Source organism: Nelumbo lutea, chromosome 3 (genome assembly GCF_056320005.1).
Source record: "Nelumbo lutea isolate HS-2025 chromosome 3, American lotus-T2T, whole genome shotgun sequence".
In the NCBI taxonomy this organism is placed as follows: domain Eukaryota; kingdom Viridiplantae; phylum Streptophyta; class Magnoliopsida; order Proteales; family Nelumbonaceae; genus Nelumbo; species Nelumbo lutea.
Window position 1 is genome coordinate 29,165,145 of NC_142686.1, and position 17,647 is coordinate 29,182,791.

Genomic DNA, 17,647 nt, shown 5'->3' on the forward strand with positions numbered 1-17,647 from the left:
TTTGTGATTACAAAAAGGTTTTCATACTGAAGGAGAGAATTAAGGGGAAACCGTCTCTGGATAGGTGTGTAGATGACCGGGATAATAGTTTCCCAACCATTTTCTGCCAAACTTCGTCCTCTTGACAGCCTTTGCTTCAAAAGAGCCTTGAGTTTCTTTCCTGCCATATCGACCAGAAAACTAATCCTGGGACCAATTGCCATAGAATTTTACCTTTCTTACCCAGACCATGGGTCCACCAGCCTTTTACAAAAGCTTCCACTGATGCAGGGCAGCAACTCTTGATGGCAAAAATGCTAAAGATTTTCACCCATATTGAAGGGATGAGAGATCCATCATATGGATGGTCGAACCCTGCAGGTAGGTTGGGCAAAATTTCAAAAATTTCTCTCTCCCATGTGGGAATCACATTCCCTATTTTAGAAAATTGCTTTTTCAATGATCAATCTTGAACCTAAACTAGACCAGATCTGAAACCAAAAGGGAGTGGAGGGTTATACCTGATACGAAGTAATAGTAACCTCCAATGAAGGTATTCACGCCCAAGGATGAATCCAAAGACTGCTTCCACCGAAGATGACACGGTGCAGGATGAAGTAGAATCAGCAGAATGGCTCTTCAGCAAGAACCTGATTCTTTAGCAGGAATTTGATGGAGGGCGAGTGAGCACGACTTCAAATCACCTTTTCTGCCAAAAGATGATATCAAGAACCCTTTCTTGATCGCTCCTAGAGTGGAGATAGAATTGGTTATAGCGGCAATAGCAGGAGAGAACAAGAGCAGACGATAGAGGCAGTCCAACTATTTGCTATCTTCTCTCTTGAATTAGTAGACTGAAGGATAAATTGGAGGTTCGCCCTGCTCCTCTATTTATAGCCTTAAAGAGGTTCTCCTAATCCTGTTAGGAGTTTCCTGATTCAAATCTTGTATTTGGATCTAGACTCTCTTTAAGAGATAAGGATAATCCCTTATCTTATCTACAGATAAAGATCAGCCCTCCTAATCTAATTAGGAGTTTCCTGATCCAAACCTTTATTTGGATCTGAACTCTTTGAGTGGATAGGGACAATCCCTTATCCTATCTGCTGATCTAAATCCCAAAACTGCCCTTCTTTAATTAATCTCATTAAGCCAGTTTGAATTGGGCTTTAGGCCTATTAAGTTTATGTGCTCACTTAACCTCCAAACTGCTGCCCAGCTGGATATCATTGTATTGCGTGGGACCCAAACATTGATCTACACATCAGCCACATGGGTTCAGCCCAACCTCTGTTACAAGGCCTGGCCGAATTCACTGTAGGAGACAGTGAACCCCTGAGCCCATCACCATGGGCTCTTAATGGGCCCAACATTTACACTAAATGGTCCTTGGGTCAAGCCACCTTATAAAAACCCAAGGACTGTAGGTAGATGCAAGATTAGCCAATCAGGTATTACCCTAAATGGTTTTACACTTAGCCTCTCAGCCCATAATGATCAAACACTACCCAACGAGAGAAGACCTCTCCCTCGACTGCAAGGTACAATGCTGCATTCTCTACTCACATGGATCCTGGGATTTAATACCTTTTGCAAACATTTTGAAACCATAATATATATATGTATATATCTATATAAATATATTTTGCAAAACAATTTTCAATGGTTGAAATCGACTACTGGCAGTTTTGGTTTCCATCAGAGAGAGTGCATCCCCGATCATTTACTTTGTCCGACAAAGGGGCTTATCCTGTCACTATGATCACCCACTCAAATGAATTCTCGGATTGTCCCAACATACCCAGGTTTTGACCCCCCTCTAAGGATCTCACTGATTGGCATATCAAAGACAACCCAATCCGACACTTAGTGTAGTATCATAATTGAGTCTAGAGGTCAGGTGTAACATTCCAATTTTTCCATCTATCTCCAAGGTCCAGGGCAATACTGGAATTCTGGTCCGGTTCAGGGTTTCAAGAAAACCCACACTACGTGTACCTTAGGTCTCACCCTGGCAGCTGAGACAAGCCACCCCAACCAACTTGGCGACACATCAGTGTCAGCCTTGGCAAGATAAATCTCCCCAGATCTATCCAACGGCTATGAAGATTCTAAACTAACACGAGTCTCATATGTGTCAAGTTTAAGGGTATTACACAGAAACACACCATAATAACATGAATCAAATATGTACTTTATTCATTTACATTAAATGTCATAATGTACATTCTGATTGGAGGTAAGGGCATACACTGTCTAACACATATGTTGTAGGTATGACTGCAATGTAGCAACAGGTGGTCACCTGATTCTTCTACTCTGTTACATAACACACATTCAGGTGAGTCAAGCGCCATTCCTCTCCTGACCAGGTTGTCTTTTGTAAGAATCTTGTTCAGATAGGCAGGCCAAACAAAGAAAGCCATCTTTGAAGGGATATACTTGCTCCAGATTACATACCAAGGGAAACCCTCTTGAGTCAATTTATTATAAAAGGATTTTACTATGAAATGACCCTTTCTATCTGCTGACCACACCTTTTTGTCATCTGAATTAAAATCAATTTGCATGCTGTAAAGCTTCTGGAGTAGTCTTCCAAAAGGTTCAATCTCCCAATCATTCAAAGCTCTTCTAAACTGTGGGCTCCAAACATGACCCCCATATTCAAAATGCAGATAATCAGCCACTGTTGCCTCCTTATCCAGTGCAATTGCAAATAGTTCTGGAAAATCATCCTTTAACAAATTGTTTCCACACCAGCAATCCATCCAGAATTGAACCTTGGATCCTCTCCCTACTTCAAACTTGATTTCCTTGCTTAAAAAAATTGTAACTCTTTTCAACACCTTTCCAAATCGAGCAACCAAACGACTGATTTGCCTCTCCTGGATCCCACCCCTCATTTCTTATACCATACTTTTCTTGAATTACTCTTTTCCATAGACAACTCCCTTGCTGTCCAAACCTCCAGAACCACTTGCCAAGCAATGCTAAGTTCAGTTCTCGAAGTCTTCTAATACCCAATCCCCCATACTTCTTTGATTCACACCTTTCCCCAGTTGACCAAATGATTTTTTTTGCCATCCTTTCAACCTCTCCATAAGAATTCTTCCATTTATCTCTCAATTTGAGAGACCACCCCTGCTGGAATTGGGTAAAGTGATAATAAATGAAGGGGTAAAGAAGACAGAACACTCTTTATTAGAGTAAGCTTACTCCCTTTTGACAGGTACATCGCTTTCCATCCAGCCAGCTTTTTCGAAGCATTGCAGAAAAATACCAAGTCATCTGCAGACTGTAACAAGGGAATCTCTAGTCTGTTCTCTCCCACCGTAAAACCCTCCAAAAACACCACCCAGTACTGCTCTTAAAGTCAATTTCCCCAAAACTTCCATCACACGAAGAAATAGCAGGGGAGACAAGGGATTGCCTTGGCTTAAACCCCTTGAACTCCTGAAATGACCGCAAGCCATGCCATTAAGGCATAAACCAAAACCAAAAATGAAGGAGTTGTAACACACACCTTCATCCAATCCCTCCACATGGAACTGAAATTCATCCTCCACTTGGAACCAAAAGGCCATTACTGAATGTTGATCCTAGTCATCTGGGGTTTTGGGAGGGGTGGGGACTGGATACGGACCTAACCTTTAGTTAATGAAATAAATCCAAAATAACATTGTAGACATGAACATTATCAACAAAAAATGAAAAGCAAAACATTGTATTAGTATAAACCCATCCCATATCTTTCTGACACCCATTCTCCTTGACTATATTTCTCATTGCAAGACAAATGCAGCACAAAAGTTTATCTAAATCATCACCATCATCCAAGCCCTATCCCGACTATATGGGGTTGGCTACATGAATCCTGTTTTGCCATCCCGTTAAATTATAAGCATTTAAATCATTTCTTACCACTTCAAACCATGTCCTTTTTCGTCTACCCCTAGCCCTTCTAGTCCTTGCAACAGATCACTTCTTATGGGTGCAGCCAATGGTCTTCTATGCATGTGATCAAACCATCTTGGTCTACTTTCTCTCATTTTATCACCTACTGGAGCTACTCCTAGGTTCCTTCGAATAACTTCATTTCTGAATCTACCCTTCCTAGTTTTTCCACTCATCCATCTCAACATATGCATTCCTACCACACTCATTTTTTCAACATGTTGTTTCTTGACTGCCCAACACTCTGCTCCATAGAGCATAGCTAGCCTTAGCGCCTTACAATTGTTTTATATAACAAAAATTTATCTGAATACAGCAATCAAATCAAAGACAATCTTTTTCTTATAAGTAGCTGTTAGAGTGAGCCGAATAGGGGTAGTTTAGTAATCTCATGTCAGTTAAGTACTTTGCTCATGTGGCTGTTTTATTAGAGTACTCTGCCCCACACTTAAGTGAGGGAAGTTTAGTCTTTGTAAGTATAATTAGAACCTAATAAACATTAGGGGTTCGACTGAATGGAATACTAATCAGTTTCGACTAAACCCTCTTGTTCTCTCTCTCTTGTCTTCTTCATCATCTTCTTCTTCCTTCTTCACTGGTTCGGGTTACTGTAGCTGCTCCAAAACATGGTATCAGAGCGAGGTTTCTGACCTGCTTCTGCTTGTAAAGCATCTCAGCTGTGTTCGTGACACCTTCTTCTTCGTTTCTGGTTAGTTAATGGATAGAGCTGGTTCGCCCTAGGTCTGAGACATCACAGCTCGTTGCTCTCTGCTGCGCACAGTTTTCTTCATCAAGGAAGGTGATTTCAGCAGTGAATGGTTGGCTGATACTCTCAAAGGAAGGTTGGTTATTTAGTCCTTTTGTGTTGCTGGTATTTCTAGGTAGGAACCCTTCAAGAATCAGTTAGTACTGATTAGAACCTAGAGAACTAGGTTCATTGTTGCCCTAGGAAGGGCTGTGTGTGCAGTAGCCGAATGGTGTAGGGCTGCTGTGAGTTGTTGAGTGGTGTTAGGGCTTCTGTAGGTGGCCGAGTGGTGTAAGGTGGAATGCAGTGACCTTGCCAAGCTCCTTGTGATTGTGTAATGCCCTCTTAAGTGTGTTAAACAAGTCTGAACTGGGTGTAGCAGTTTGACTGTGTTGTGGTGCTTGTGATGCACAATTTTTTTTATTGAGTGGTTATAAGAGGGCCTACTGTTGTGTTGTGGTGCTTGTGATGCACAATTTTTTTTATCGAGTGGTTGTAAGAGGGCCTACTGTTGTGTTGTGGTGCGTGTGATGCTTATGTGGGTTGTAGGTGTGTGAAGTCGGCAGTAGTGTGAAGAAGAACAAGTGTGTGCTCCCATTGTTGTGTTTAGGGGCTGCAATAGGTGCTGAAGTATCAAACTTTGAACAACATCAATCAGCTTGTAGCTGAGAAATAAGGTTAGAGGCAACTGTGAAAGAGTACAATGGCAGCAATAGGAGATGGCTACAATGATCAGAAACCTAGTGTGGTAATTTCCTCCGACTACCTAGGGGTACAAATGACCTCAATTAAGCTGAATGGGGAGAACTATGTTCCATGGGCTAAATCAGTGGAAGTGTTTCTCAAGGCAAAGAAGAAAGTAAAGCATGTATGAGATGAGAAGCCACCGGAGGACTCTCCAGGGTTTGATGATTGGGAACAAGAAGATGCTCAAATCATGACTTGGCTGTGGAATAGTATGGAACCCAAAATTAGTGCCAACTTCATGTTCCTTGATACGGCTAAGGATATATGGGAGCATGCTAAGAAGCTATATTCTGGACAAGATAACACAACGAGTGTATCAGCTTTATTAGGAGTATTTTGATTTACAGCAAGGAACCAAAACACTAGAAGAGTACTATACCTGCATGAAGAATATAAGGAATGAACTCAATGTCTATCACCCCCTTACTCCAGATATTAAAGTTCAGCAACAACAAAGGGAGCACCTAGATGTTACAAGATTTTTAGTGGGGCTGAAGTCGAAATATGAACCAGTTAGAGCCCAAATATTGGGGGGCTCCTCTTCCTACACTTGAGGAAGTATTCTCAAAGCTTCGTAGAATTTCTTTGGGACAGACAGAGAACTCCACACAGTCTGATAGATCAGCACTTGTGACAGCTAGAGGGGTTGGACATAGTACAAGAGGGGGAGGTCATGCTCCCCGAGGAGGCCGTGGCAGTTCCATGATTAGTCGGGGTGGTTGTGACTCAGGAGGAGGCCGTGGTAGAGGGAAGAATAACTCTACAAGGAAATGTACTCATTGTGGTAGAGAGGGACACAGTGAATTTCTGTTATGATCTACATGGCCCTTCCTCTAAATGAGCTAATCATGCTGTAGCAGGTGAGGTTGATATCAGTGACAGTAAACCGGCAGACCAAACTCCTCCCACATCTACATCTACCTCTGGGAGGGAGATGGTGAGCGTACCACGTGATGAGTATGAATGGTTCCTTCAAACTACTTCACAGCATACCACTGCCACACTTGCCCAATCAGGTATTGCTTGCATGTCATCTAAAACCTCTCCCTGGATTATTGACTCTAGAGCCTCAGATCATATGACCGGGACTCCAGGTGTGTTCTCTTCTCTTTCTAAAACCTCCACATCACAAACTGTTACACTTGCCAATGGGTCATCATCCCCCATATGTGGTGTTGGTAATGTTGACATGGTTTCTGTGCCCTTATCATCTGTCTTATATGTCCCTAAGTTTCCATTCAATCTTATGCTTGTTAGTAAAATAACCAAAGCTCTTAACTGTTCTGTTACCTTCTTTCCTTCCACTTGTGTTTTTCAGGATCTCAAGACGGGGAAGAAGATTGGTGGGGGGCATGAAGCTAGTGGATTGTACCATCTTGACGGTGGTGGATCTTCAATTGCTCTTCAGACTTCACTTACTCCTCTACAATGGCATTGCCGACTGGGACATCCATCTCTCAAGGCTCTCAAGATTTTGGTCCCGTCATTGAGTCATTTGTCAATTTTGCAATGTGAGTCATGTCAGTTTGGGAAACATCGTTGTGTGTCCTTCAGTCCAAGAGTTGAGAATCGTATGTTGAGTCCTTTTTCTTTGGTTCATTTAGATGTTTGGGGTCCAGTCAAAATAGAGTCTTATAATGGGTACAAGTATTTTGTCTCCTTTATTGATGATTGTTCAAGAATGACATGGATTTACTTAATGAAAGAAAGAAGTGAATTGTTTTCCATTTTTCAAAAATTCCATGCTGAAATACGCACACAATTTGGTGTTCCAATCAAAATTCTCCGTTCAAATAATGGTCGTGAATACTTTCTTACTTCATTTCAACAGTATTTAGAACATGGCATTATTCATCAGACATCATGTGCATTCACCCTTCAACAAAATGGGGTAGCTGAACGGAAGAACCGTCATCTTCTTGAAACTACTCGGTCTATTCTTCACCACATGAATGTTCCTAAACGGTTTTGGAGTGATGCTATACTCACAACATGTTTTCTCATTAATCGGATGCCCTCCTTCATCCTTCATGGTCGGTCCCCCTTCTCTATCTTGTTTCCCACTTTATCTCCATTCCCATTAATTCCTCGTGTCTTTGGTTGTGTGTGCTTTGTCCACAATCTGAGCCCTGGAATAGACAAGCTAGATGCACGCTTAATTAAATATGTCTTCCTTGGCTACTCACGGACTCAAAAAGGGTACAAGTGTTATAATCTCATTACCCGGAAGTGCTATGTCTGCCCTGATGTCACTTTTTTTGAGTCAGTCCCCTTCTTCTAAAGTCCTGAAACGCCTTCGTCTCCACCTGTACTTCCTCTTCCTCTTCCTGTCAGTGATCCAGTTCCAGATGTTGTGTTGGAGTAGACTCATCACCTCATCCCGTGCAGATCACCACCAAACGTCCACCAATCCGGCAAGTGTATACACGTCGAACGACACCAGCCCCTCCTCCAGCATCTACCTCATCTGCGGATCCTCTCATGGCTCCTATTGTTGAACATTCAGACCTTGACCTACCCATTGCCTTACGGAAAGGTAAACGCAGTTCTACCCTCCATCCTATTTCCAATTTTGTTTCATTATCTACCCATTGCCAGTTTGTTTCCCTTTTATCCTCTATTTCCATACCTAACAATGTTCAAGAAGCACTCAATTCACCTGATTGGCGGCGGGCAATGGAAGAGGAACTTTCTGCTCTTCAACATACTCAAACGTGGGAACTTACTACTCTCCCACCTGGTAAGCATGTTGTGGGCTGTAAATGGGTGTATACTGTGAAATACTTGCCAGATGGTAGTGTGGAGCATCTGAAGGCTAGACTTGTTGCTAAAGGTTACTCACAGTTGTATGGAGTGGTCTACATGGAGACATTCTCTCCGGTGGCTAAGATTGGTTCTGTTCGTGTACTAATTTCCCTGGCAGTTATGTATGATTGGCCTCTGTTTTAGCTTGATATAAAGAATGCCTTTCTCCATGGTGATCTTGTGGAGGAGGTATATATGGAGCAACCATCTGGATTTGTTGCTCAGGGGGAGGATGGTAAGGTATGCAGATTGAAGAAGGCAATTTATGGGTTGAAACAATCGCCGCATGCTTGGTTTGGAAAGTTCAGTGAAGTGGTGAAGAGTTTTGCAATGAAGCAGTGCCAGGTAGATCACTCAGTGTTCAACTCTGACTCAAAAGCTAGGAAGATTCTATTAGTGGTCTATGTGGATGATATTGTCATTACTGACAGTGATAAATTAGGGATTGGCAAATTAAAGGTATTTATGCAAAATCATTTCCAAACAAAAGATCTTGGAACATTGAAGTATTTCTTGGGAATAGAGGTTGCCAGGTAAAAACAAGGTGTAAAACTGCCAAAGAAAATATGTTCTTGATTTATTAGAAGAAACATGACTGTTAGGTGCAAAATCGGCTGAAACCCCTATGGAACCAAATGTTAAGTTGAGTAGTGATACATGAGAAGTATTTGAAGATCCTAGAAGGTATGGACGACTAGTGGGGAAGCTGAACTATCTGACTATCACGAGACCCGACATATCCTTTGCAGTCAGTGTGGTGAGCCAATTCATGCAGAATCCTCGTATACTCACTGGGATGCAATTCTTAGAATTGTGAGATATCTTAAAGGAGCTCCAGGCCGTGGACTATTGTATAAACCAGGAGGAAAACTTGAAGTAGTGGGGTATACAGATGTAGACTGGGCAAGCTCAGTGAATGATAGAAGATCTACTACGGGCTATTGCACATTTCTTGGAGGAAATCTTGTGACGTGGAAGAGTAAAAAGCAGACGGTTGTGGCCAGAAGTAGTGCTGAAGCTGAGTATAGGGCCATGGCACATATTACCTGTGAGTTAGTGTGGTTGAGGAATCTTCTACAAGAAATTGGGTTTCACATGGATAAACCTATGAGACTGTATTGTGACAACCAAACTGCACTCCATATCTCATCCAATCCTATATTTCATGAGAAAACAAAGCACATAGAGGTTGATTTCCACTTTGTGAGGGAGAAGATCCTTGCTAGAGAGATAAACACAAAACATGTGGGCTCGAATGATCAATGGGCAGATTTGTTTACAAAATCTCTAAACTCAGGGAAAGTGAACTATCTATGTAACAAGCTGGGATTATATGACATATATTCCAGCTTGAGGAGGAGTGTTAGAGTGAGCCGAATAGGGGTAGTTTAGTAATCTCATGTCAGTTAAGTACTTTGCTTATGTGGCTGTTTTATTAGAGTACTCTGCCCCACACTTAAGTGATGACAGTTTAGTCTTTGTAAGTGTAACTATAACCCAATAACATTAGGGGGTCAACTGAATGGAATACTAATCAGTTTCGACTAAACCCTCCTGTTCTCTCTTTCTCTTGTCTTCTTCCTCATCTTCTTCTTCCTTCTTCACTGGTTCGGGTTACTGTAGCTGCTCCAAAACAGTAGCAATTAAGTAATGATATAACAAATTTCACATGTACTTATGTTCATCTCAAGAACAATTTGATTTTCAGTCAATGAACATTTTCTTGAATTGATGCACTCATTGGTTGAAACCATCTTATAAACACTATGATATTCAATCAGCTCAAAGAAACTAAATGAACAGGTTACAGCATATGAGTTCGAAAAAAGAACCAATCCAGAAAAAAATGGACTCTAGAAGTCCTTAGCATAAACAAAAAGCATTTGGTCGTTCTAAAATCTGGAATCTATTGCAAAAAATACCTTGTTTGATTTTGTTAGGTACTGAGGAAGTTTAGGATTCCACACCCTTCTTTCACATGAACAGGAGAAAAGTAGGGTTCATTCTCTCTTTTTTATCTTAGTTAAGACAGAGGTCTACTAGGGCGTATCTACTGACTAGTAACAAACCAAATTAAACATATATGCAATATAGTTTTCCATACATGAGAATTATGATGGGTTATGTTAAGAAATGTGTGGTCAGGAGTACTAGGGTCTTTTTATTACTGTGTTAAATAGAACAATATTATTTTTTGATAAATGTTAAATATAACAATATTACAGATCTCTCCTTATTTTAATATTGCCATCATATGCTTATTAGGTCAGAACTGTCCTTTGCATTTTTTTAAGAAACATATAAATAGATCTGGCCACCAGGGGAAGAGTCTATCCTTTCTCTCCTCTCTTTTCTTCCATTCCTCTTCTCTTCTCCCTTTCTTTCTTTCTTTCTTTGCTTGTTACAGGTTGGATACCATTTACAGGTCAAAATTACACTCAAACCTTCATATGTCTTGTGCCTCAATTTGCAGACCTTACAAAACCATGTGTAAGCATCATGTTACATATACAATGGTATAGCTTTAATGCAGATTCATTTTACTTTTACCTCGCCTTGAGGTGTATGCTTTGTACCCTGAGAATTGAGACTATAGCCTTTTAGAATTATGATTACAAAAAACCAACAAGACAAAGCTGACTTTTAAATTTCATCTTAAAATGTGAACATGGTTTCAAGTTTTGATATATTTCTTTATAAATCAATTAAATATTTCCATTTCCATGGTACTGACATGAAATATTACTGAAAATGAATTACAACTGAGAATATTCTCCAATACTTTTTATTTATAAAAAAAAGAATCTCCAATACTTCAATATCTTTTATATTATTTTCAACAAGCTTTACTTCATTCGTTATTGTTGAGAGTTATGGTTGTGTAAAGAGATTCTTTTCTACTAGTTCTTATGTATGAGGTAATTAGGTCTTTCTACCTTTGTGATTTGTTTACCTTACAAGCTAATCGATTCAAGAGAAACCATTTTTCCTCTTTTTACCTGTTTATTGAGACTTCATGACAATTATATCAATATTAAAAGTTCAATTTATATGAACATAGATGTCATACAAATAATTTGTTTTAATAAGATTCTTTTCTCTTTCATTATTTTTTCAAGTTTACCATTATAGATGAACCTTTCCATCTTATTTTCCTCTGTCCAATATTTTTAATTATATGTAATTTAGCTAAATATAATTGATCTTTTAATATTTGAACTCTAATATAAATGAGAAGTATAATGGCATAAGAAACATATACATATATAAACTAAAACATCTATTATTTGATCAAACATATAACCTGAACAGCAGATGGTTTTGTATACTACTTGATGATGTATAGTCACATAATAATTTTTTAAACCATCAAGGAAGAGAGCATATTGAAATGTTGAAATCATTTTAAAACCATACTTTTAGTCACTTTCTATTGATACAATTATTTAAAATAAAAGAGCACGTCCTTTTATCATTTCAAAAAATATTAACTGATAAAAAACTAGAAACCATAATTTCTAAATATTTTACAATAATTCAACCCAAAATCTCCAATTTTCCAATACAATTTAAGTGGTTGACATCTTCAACAGAAACCAACATCTTAAAACTTGCCTGTTAAACAATTTATGAGATGCCTGTTACTAGGGAATGAATTTATCAGGTTAGTTCACATACATTAATGATGCAAAATAGGATACAAATAACAGTTGAGGATAAAAACATTTCATTCAGATTTGTACAAATTGTAGTGTCAATGTGCATCTTATGTGGAGTATCTCTATATGGACTGTAAGCAACCATACACAATTACTCACGTTAACCTTGGTACAAGGCATCTTATAACACATTTAAATAGTACAACAAGAAGAACAGATTGCATCTTACCTATCAATTAAATCTTGTGCTTCATGGCTTATTTCTTCAGGAACCCGGGGCCAAGGTATTTTACGATTGAGTATATTGTCGAAAATTGTCTAAAAGCAAACAGAGGAAATAAGAAAACGGCCATCTTAAAGATGCAATTAAAAGCTTGTGCACTAAAACAGCAAAAAATAGTATAAAGAATCAAGTGCAACACATCTTGAAGATTCTACACCTACCCTATTTGAAGTAGGGTTTGGATAAATTTTTACATTTTTCTGTCAGTCAATTATTAATAATTTTTTTTTATGAATGAATATAATTTATTAAAAACAGAAATACGAGGCAATACAGTAGACCCAAGAGGAGGCACGAGTTGTTACCTCTTCTAACAAATATTACATCAAACTAAAGCAGAATTGACCAGAATTAACCAGAACTAAATTACAAAGCAGCCCAAAATAAATGTTCCCTTGAGGCCCCTTGCTTAGCTAACCCATCCGCTAAGGCATTTGCTGATCTTCCCACCCAATGAAAGGTAACAGCCATGTCTTTTGTGATCCAGTTGACTTTCCTTAGCATATCTCTATGCCGCCACATAGCTGAAGCTGGTCCTGTCAGCCATCCCACAACAATCTCAGAGTCCCCTTCAACTACCAATTTCTGGACTCCCAACTGTTCTGCAATCTGAATACCTTGTACTGCCGCTAATAACTCAACTCTATTGGAGTCTCCTATTCCCATGGGCCCTGAAAACAATGTTAATATTTTGCTTTCATTATCTCTCAGCACCCCTCCTATCCCAGATGGGCCCGGGCTTCCTTGGATGCTTCCATCAAATTTCAGCTTTACCCATCCTTCAGGTGGAGGCATCCACACAACAGAATTCCTGTCCTTCCTTGTATGGCTGTTAGCCACCACTAACCAGTTTCTCCAAAAATCATCAAAGGAAAACGTATAAAATAAGTCCATAGTTCTCAACCAATGAATGGCCCTAGTTAATATACAGTCCTCAACAGCTTGAGTACTTCTTTCCTCCTTGCATTCCTTTCTTCCCATATTGTCTACAAGGTGGCTGCTCTAATACATCTCCACATTATTTTTCCTTTTTTTGTAGGCCACACAAAAAACGAAGGATTGAATAGCTGACTTAAATCTGTGGACAGATTCCACCTGCACCCAAACAAAGAGAAAATCCAACTCCAAATAGCACTAGAAAATGAACAAGATACAAGTAAGTGAGAGCAGTCATCACCACTATTAAAATATTATTAAGGAGAGACAACAGCAGATCTGCTAGTTGGATAGCTTCCTCATAGGGCCTCTTAGGGTGGAGGGTCAATTAACTCTTGGCAGCCTTTTATCACCTTTTCTTTTATCAATAACAATCACATTTTCTTTTATCAATAACAATCACATTTTTATTAATATAATGTGAAGAAGTCCATATACATACAATCACATTCTTATCAATAACAATCACATTTTTATATTATTGTTGTTAATATAAGAAATCACATTATTACAATTATGCCCAATGCATTTGTTCCTTTTCCATCCCTTGCTTTGCTAAAGCATCCACCAAACTATTAGCTTCGATTGGGATCCAAAAACCCTTGACCTCCATGTCTCTATTCAACCACCTGAACCTTTTTGCTTCATTCCTATAGCACCACAAAGCAGCCTCTCTCTTTTGTAGTCACCCAACCATCAATTTTGAATTTCCTTCAATAATCAGTTTTTCCACAGTTGGGATAAGCCATGGATGATGATGAAGAATCAGCTTTTCCATGTTCCATATCTTTTGCTTTCTGCACACCTTCCATTCAGCCATAACTTTAAGGAGTCCCCCAATCCAACCGGACCGGAAAACAAAGCAAAAATATTATGATAAGACCCGCTACTATCTGTCACCGGTGAGCTGGTTCGGGGGAGCTCGCCCTCCTGAATGGATGAGAGGAAGAAGACGAGAGAAGAGAAAGAGAGGAAGACAGAGAGAGAAAGAGAAATTTCAAAGATTCATATTTCATTCGCTGCCCTTCATGCATTCATTCATTGGCCTATATAGTAAATGGCCAGCGAACAACCTGTAACCTATTCTGAGCATTTAAACAGTCTATGATTACTTTTTTTAATACGTGGCATCGGGTGTATACAAATGTAATGGGTGGTGTCACCCACGTGATTTGTGGAGGTGTTCTGGACTGACGCATAGGCCTGTTGGGCCTGACTTGCTCCGCCTAGTAGGGGTGAGTATTCGGTTTTTTCGGTTCAAAACCGAACCGAAAAAACCAAAATTTAAAAACCGATTTAACAATATGATAAACCTAACCGAAACTGAAATATGTGAAAACCGAATAAACCAAACCGAATTTTTTTCCGAATATTTCGGTTAAAACCGAAATTATTTAACTTGAGTCTCATTTTACTAAGATAAAAAAAAAACATGCAAGTGAGAGTTTCTGCTTTTTGACCTACTGGGTAGTGGGTTCACTCTTTTACGTTAGTCTCTGCTTTTTGACCTACTGGATAGTGGGTTCAGTTGCTATTTTAATATTTACTTTTATTCTTTTGTGTTTTTCTTATTTCGAAAACTAGCAGGTTCCATTTTACTTGTCCTTTACTTGTTTTTCACTCTTTCATTCTTTATAAATTATAAAATAAATAATATTAAAAATATATAATTATAATTGTAAATCGTTTTCTTCGGTTAACCTATTTATATAAGTATGATAACCGAAATCGAAACCCGAAATCCAAAAAAAACAAACAAAACCGAAACTGACTGAATAACCGATTAGACCGAACCGATTAAATCAAAACCAAAATTTTAGTTCGGTTTTTCAGTTTTGACCGAATTATGCTCACCCCTACCGCCTAGGTCTTCTCCTCCTTGGGCCTAACATTCCCATCTCCTTCGAGAATGACCTTGTCCTCAAGGTCGAAGGTGGGGAGCTGCTTCTGAAGTTGGTTATTTCTTCCAATGTGGCATCCTCTTGAGGCAAGCCACGCCATATTACTAGAGCCTGCTTAAGGACCTTACTGCCCTTGCGAACCCAACGCAAATCTTTGATCACCAGTGGCTCGAACACCACTTCCCCAGCCTCCGTGAATTATGGAAGGGTGGGGCTGATAACATCGGTGGAAGCCGAGCACGGCTTCAGAAGGCTGACATGGAAGACGGGGTGCAGCTGGCACTCGGTAAGCAAGTGGAGACGGTAGGCCACAAGCCCAATTTGCTCTACCACCTGAAATGGGCCGAAGTATCTGGGAGATAGTTTCTGGGATGCCTTCTTCACCTGAGAGGTCTGTCTACATGGTTGGAGCCGTAGATAAACCTAGTCCTCAACTGAGAATTCTAATTCTCGATGCTTCTTGTCATAGGCTAATTTCCTTCATTGTTGGGCTGGTTGTAAGTGGAATTTGAGGAGCTTTAGTGTACTGTCTCTTGCCTGTAATTGTGCCTCCACCTCAGCTACCGGTGGTGTGCCCATCTCATAAGGTAGGATGGAAGGAGGTTCGTAACCGTACAACACCTTAAAGGCAGTCGTTCTAGTTGAAACCTAGAGCGTGGTATTATACCAATATTTAGCCCACGGCAACCAGTAGGCCCACTGTTTGGACTCCTCCCCAATGAAGCAACACATATACGTTTCGAGGCACCTTTTAACCACCTCGGACTGCCCATCAGTCTTCTTTGGTGAGGGCATAGCTAAGGCGAGGACAATGACAACAATGTCAACAATGTCAAATCTCTTCATTGTAGCCACAAGACGAGCACTAATTAATCCAACTCCAAACTGCTTGAGCATACTCACAACAACTTCCACCTAGATATAGGATATGGCACCACCGGAGATGCTAGAATGGACAAGGTGAACAACGACTATGTTAAGGATGCTTGGATTCTCACCATTACCTATCATTTCACCCTTTCGTTGTTGACTTGTTTCTCGAGGTCCTGTTGGAACCAAAACCCAAATCATTGAGTCCACCTTAACTATTTTTACATCACTGTCAATGATTGAAAGAGTCTGCCGACATTGTAACATCTTGGTGGAAGCAAGCACATGTCCTACATGATCTTCGTTGTCGAAGGTTCCTTGACCACTGGGCTTAACTCCAATAATGAACCAGAACTCATGGTTGCCACTAGGGAGTGAGGGTACATTCATCATCACTGATTTGTCATTAAGCAATATCCTTACCTTGCATTTGATAAGGTTTGCTTGAATTGTATTGGAAATAATAATTCGGGCTGTTAGTAGGATCGAAGGATGCCAAGGGACGCTATACCGAGGAGCGTCCCATCCACTGAAATGGAAGGAGGAAAGAACATGGATCTGTAAAACTAGAGGATGGGCAGTATGGGTTTCAGGAGGCATGGTGGGATGGATCGGGTTATGGTTGCTGCCAACGAACATGATGTCCAAAGGTTAAGCAACTGAGACGAACCTTGGCTGGGTATGAACATGCTCGATTTAAGGGAGGAAGTGAGAAGGAAGAGAACGGGGGGACCAGGGATTAAGCTTCGGGGATTTCCATGGATGGGGTAACGAATTGACTAGGGTTGGGATGTTGGTAGATCTTGGTCGGGGTTATACTCTTCACACTGCCCTTCTGAACCACCTCCCCTATTTTGTCACCTAACATCACTGAGCTCGGTGCTAGGGTTGAAGTCTCTACTACTGTTGATGATCTTGTTGTCGTTTTTGGTTTTCCAACACTCTTTATCGACTTCGATCCTCCATCTTCTCCAGAATTAGTGTTGATGGAAGGAGCTCGACAACTACGCTCTTCTAGAGGACCGATCATCCTGTCCAACTTGCCTAAAATCATCTTCAACTGGGCCAGAACCCCTTTCCAAATCCTCTGATTTTCCTCAAGATGACCGAGACGGTCTTCAAGCGTCGTCATTCATGCATCCATGGATCTGGATGGCTCTGATACCAATTGATAATACCCGCTACTATCTGTCACCGGTGAGCTGGTTCGAGGGAGCTCGCCCTCCTGAAATGGACGAGAGAAGCGAAAGAGAGGGAGATAGAGACAGAAAGAGAAATTTCAATGATTCATATTTCATTCGTTGCCCTTCATGCATTCATTCATTAGCCTATATATTAAATGGCCAGCTAACAACCTGTAACCTATTCTGAGCATTTAAACAGTCTATGGTTACTTTTTTAAATACGTGGCATCGGGTGTATACAAATGTAATGGGTGGTGTCACCCGTGTTATTTGTGGGGGTGTTCTGGACTGACGCATAGGCCTGTTGGGCCTGACTTGCTCCGCCTAGGTCTTCTCCTCCCTGGGCCTAACATATTACCTTCTTTTCTAAAAGTTCTCCATCAAAATTGAGTTTTAAGAACCCTCTATCAGGTGGCATCCAACTCCTATAGACTAGAGTCTTTTCATAGGAAGTTCCTACCACTTCTCTCCACTTTCTAATGATGTCATTTGTCAAGAAGGATGAGGAAATCTCCATTGTTTTAATCCAATAAGCCACCATGGAAGTAATGTACTCAATTAATGCCTCCTGACTCCTTTCTTTG

The 17,647-nt window shown here is 40.2% G+C and overlaps 1 protein-coding gene across 4 annotated transcripts in view; it reads right to left on the minus strand.

Moving 5' to 3' along the window:
- LOC148863917 (putative serine/threonine protein kinase IREH1) overlaps window positions 1-17,647 on the minus strand; it is a 106,911-nt gene that overhangs the window by 4,960 nt on the left and 84,304 nt on the right. For all 4 annotated transcript variants that reach the window (XM_088977800.1, XM_088977801.1, XM_088977803.1 and 1 more), the window contains exon 12: window positions 12,119-12,207. In XM_088977800.1, the coding sequence (XP_088833926.1) occupies window positions 12,119-12,207 (89 nt within the window). The remainder of the gene's footprint in view (window positions 1-12,118; window positions 12,208-17,647) is intronic.